At 39.9% G+C, this 4,109-nt stretch overlaps 1 protein-coding gene across 1 annotated transcript; it reads left to right on the forward strand.

The window, feature by feature from the left end:
• Nucleotides 1-852: 852 nt before the first annotated feature.
• Nucleotides 853-3,452, forward strand: PPP4R3C (protein phosphatase 4 regulatory subunit 3C). Its single transcript, XM_033201781.1, is given in 4 exon segments — nt 853-1,039; nt 1,042-3,063; nt 3,194-3,412; nt 3,415-3,452. Coding segments are annotated over 4 exon segments (2,466 nt in total).
• The last annotated feature ends 657 nt before the right edge of the window (nt 3,453-4,109 follow it).

Consider the following 4,109-nt stretch of genomic DNA (forward strand, 5'->3'; position numbering starts at 1 on the left):
CAAATACCTGATGAGTGAAAATGTTTCAGAGAAACAAAACCCTTTATAGAAAAATCATATTCTAATTTCTAAGCTTCCATTTGTGAACTTGGTAACAACTACTTTAAACAAGTACAGTAATGGTTACATAAGCGCATTCTTTTGGGGAAGAATTCTGGGGAAATCACAAGATTCCTGCCAGAATGACGCTTTTCTTGACAATGGAGAACAGTCCAAGATATTCTTTTTTTTTTTTTTTTTTTTTTAGACTAAGTCTTACTCTTGCCCCCAGGCTGGAGTGTAATGGTGTGATCTCGGCTCATTGCATCCTCTGCCTCCCGGGCTCAAACCATTCTCCTACCTCAGCCTCTCGAGTGGCTGGGATTACGGGCACCCGCCACCACGCCCAGCTAATTTTTGTATTTTTGGTAGAGACAGGGTATTACCATTTTATCCAGGCTGGTCTCTGGTCTCGAACTCCTGACCTCATGTGATCCGCCCGTCTCGGCCTCCCAAAGTGCTGTGCTGGGATTACAGGTGTGAGCGCACCGCACCCAGCCTGAGACTCACTTTTTAAGAGATAGTAGGGGATGGGGGACTGGGGGGCAATGGAGAGAAGATTCTCAGTGTGCTTGAGGTGGGGGAAAGTGGAAAGTGAGAGGTAACAGGGCTCCAGACGGAACAGGAAGGAACCCTGCCACCCTCTGACCTCTCCAGAGCCTTGGCTCCGCCCCTCTAGCCACTACTGATTCGCAGTCTTCTATCAGGGGTGCCATCTCGGCCACCATCGTTGTCAAAATAACAGCCGCTTCCACGCTGTACCGGAAGCAGTGCGCCGAGACCAGACCTCACGGGGCGAGGCCAGAGGACGCCATGGCGGGCCTGAAGTACAGTGTAAACGTCTATGTCCTGAACGAAGACCAGGAATGGAACGATCTAGGCACCGGTCAGGTCTCATTCACCTACGACGAGCAATTCCAGGGCACGTCTCTGCTTGTTCGGTCAGATTCAGATGGGTCAGTCATCCTGCGGTCACAGATACCTCCAGACAGGCCTATCGGAAACATGAAGAGACACTACTTGTTTGGTATGAAACTGAAAACCATGGTTTGGTGCTGAAATTCCAGGACCCAGCCGGCTGCCAGGATATTTGGAAAGAAATTTGTCGAGTTCAAGGTAAGGATCCGTCTGTCCAAATCACACAGAACATTTCAGATGAACCAGAAGAAGACTTTGATGAAATGTCAGTAATTGGTAATACGGTTGTGCTGCCTGACTGTGAACTCGATACACTTGATCAAATTGCTAGCATAGTTAACTCAGTTCTCTCCTCACCTATCCGTGGGGAAAGACTGGCTCTGATCTTGAAAAATGAGGCTTATATTCAAAAACTACTGCAACTGTTCCACACTTGTGAAAACCTAGAGAACACTGAAGGTTTATACCGTTTGCATGAAATTATTAAGGGAATTTTATCCCTCAACAAGTCATGTCTGTTTGAGATAATGTTTTCTGACGAGTGTATCATGGATGTGGTGGGATGCCTTGAGTATGATCCTGCTTTGGATCAGCCAAAAAGGCATAGGGACTTTTTGACCAACGATGCAAAGTTCAAGGAAGTTATACCAATAACTAACTCTGAACTTAGGCAAAAAATACATCAGACATACAGAGTACAGTACATTCATGACATTCTTTTGCCTGTGCCTTCCATATTTGAAGACAATTTGCTTTCTACACTTACAACGTTTATTTTATCCAACAAGGCTGAGATAGTAAGCATGCTGCAGAAAGATCACAAATTTTTGTATGAAGTTTTTGCACAGTTAAAGGATGAGACTACACATGATGATAGACGGCGTGAACTGCTATTTTTTTTCAAGGAATTATGTTCATTTTCTCAGGAATTACAGCCTCAAAGCAAAGATGCACTATTAGAAACATTGACACAGTTGGGAATTCTTCCTGTTCTTAAAATCATAATGATCAGGGATGATTTGCGAGTGAGGTCAGCTGCTGCAGTTATATGTGCTTATCTAGTGGAGTACAGTCCATCCAGGATCCGAGAATTTATAATTTCAGAATCCCAGGTGTACAAAGACAGTGACCTTTTCATTAATATAATAATTAAACAAATGATCTGTGATACTGATCCTGAGTTAGGAGGTGCCGTTCATTTGATGGTAGTTCTCCATACTCTACTTGATCCACGCAACATGCTGACAACATCTGAGAAAAGTGAAAGAAGTGAATTTCTACATTTCTTCTACAAACATTGCATGCATAAATTTACAGCACCACTTTTGGCCGCCACCTCAGAACACAACTGTGAGGAGGATGATATAGTTGGATATGACAAAAACAAAAATTGCCCCAATAATAATCAAACAGCACAACTGCTTGCTTTGATTTTAGAGCTACTTACATTTTGTATACAACATCATACATACTACATAAGAAACTATATCTTGAGCAAAGACTTGCTAAGAAAGGCCTTGATATTGACGAATTCAAAGCATACTCACCTGATTTTGTGTGCTCTTCGCTTTATGAGAAGGATGATCAGCCTTAATGATGAAATTTATAATAATTACATCATCAAGGGAAATCATTTTGAGCCAGTTGTAAATGCTCTTCTAGATAATGGAACTCGGTACAATATGTTGAATTCAGCTATTCTTGAGCTATTTGAATACATAAGAGTGGAAAATATCAAGTCTCTTGTTTCACATATAGTTGAAAAGTTTTATAACACACTTGAATCGATTGAATATGTTCAGACATTCAAAGGATTGAAGATTAAATATGAAAAAGAGAGAGACAGACAAAGTCAAATACAAACGAATGTACATTATGTACTGCAAAATATAGTAGTTTGCAGAGGTACCATAGAAGAAATGGAGCTGAAAGAAGAAATGTATTTTATAGAAGATGCAGAAGAAGCAGTTATGCCACCACTGGAAGATGATGATGAATTTATGGAGACTAAAAGAACCCAAGAAGGAGAAGCAGTTATGCCACCACTGGAAGATGACGATGAATTTACGGAGACTAAAAGAACCCAAGAAGGAGAAGCAGTTATGCCACCACTGGAAGATGACGATGAATTTACGGAGACTAAAAGAACCCAAGAAGGAGAAGCAGTTATGCCACCACTGGAAGATGACGATGATTTACGGAGACTAAAAGAACCCAAGAAGGAGAAGCAGTTATGCACCACTGGAAGATGACGATGAATTTATGGAGACTAAAAGAACCCAAGAACATGAAGACAAGGTAGACTCTCCCAAAAGAACATCTTCTGGTGACTTCAAATTCTCTTCATCTTATTCTGCTTGTGCTGCTATTGGAACAGGTAGCCCAAGTGGTAGCAGTGTGGTTCGTTTAGTGGATCATCCAGATGATGAAGAAGAAAAAGAAGAAGATAAAGAAGATGAACATCCCCCAAGAAGAAACCTCATCTTAGCTCCTAAAATCTGTATGGAGCATCCTCACATGTGACTCAACAAAAATTCTATAAACGTCAATGAGCTAAAAAGACTGATTCCACAAGCTTTTTCATGTGAACTTATAATGATAAATCACAGATATGCTGAGTTAAGAGGGTTTAATTCTGTAAAAGCAAAATTTCTCATAATCTTAAAAAAAATAGTAATCAGAACTTGGGTGATAAGCTTTTTAGCAAGAAAGTCTTAATTTGTGGCATGATTTGGGGAGGAAACCATCTTTGGGGAGGAAAGTCTTAGTATAGAATGGGGAAGAACCAGGTTGATAATATTAATGTAGCTTTGTTCTAGAGGTATATATTAGAAACAATAATAGTTCAGTTGAAAAGCCTACAACATTACTTGTATAATGCTTCTAGTCATGGTATTCTTTCCTTCAGTTACCTTGTTAACACAAAAGTTTAGTTTATATGAAAGACAAAGTTAACTATAAAAAAGTCTCTTCAGACATTTCTGTAAAGATATAACAGAATTTCAGCTTATAAGTAATTGGAAGGAAGTAGCTTTCAGAGTGTACTTTTATTCATTAAAAAAGCAAGCTGGATTTACAATGTGCAGTTATTTGTTTTTATTAAAACAATAGAAATGTATTCTCTCACTGTTCTGGAGGCTGCAAGTCCAAAA

The sequence above is a fragment of the Trachypithecus francoisi genome, unplaced genomic scaffold (assembly GCF_009764315.1).
Source record: "Trachypithecus francoisi isolate TF-2019V2 unplaced genomic scaffold, Tfra_2.0 Lachesis_group6, whole genome shotgun sequence".
Taxonomy (NCBI): domain Eukaryota; kingdom Metazoa; phylum Chordata; class Mammalia; order Primates; family Cercopithecidae; genus Trachypithecus; species Trachypithecus francoisi.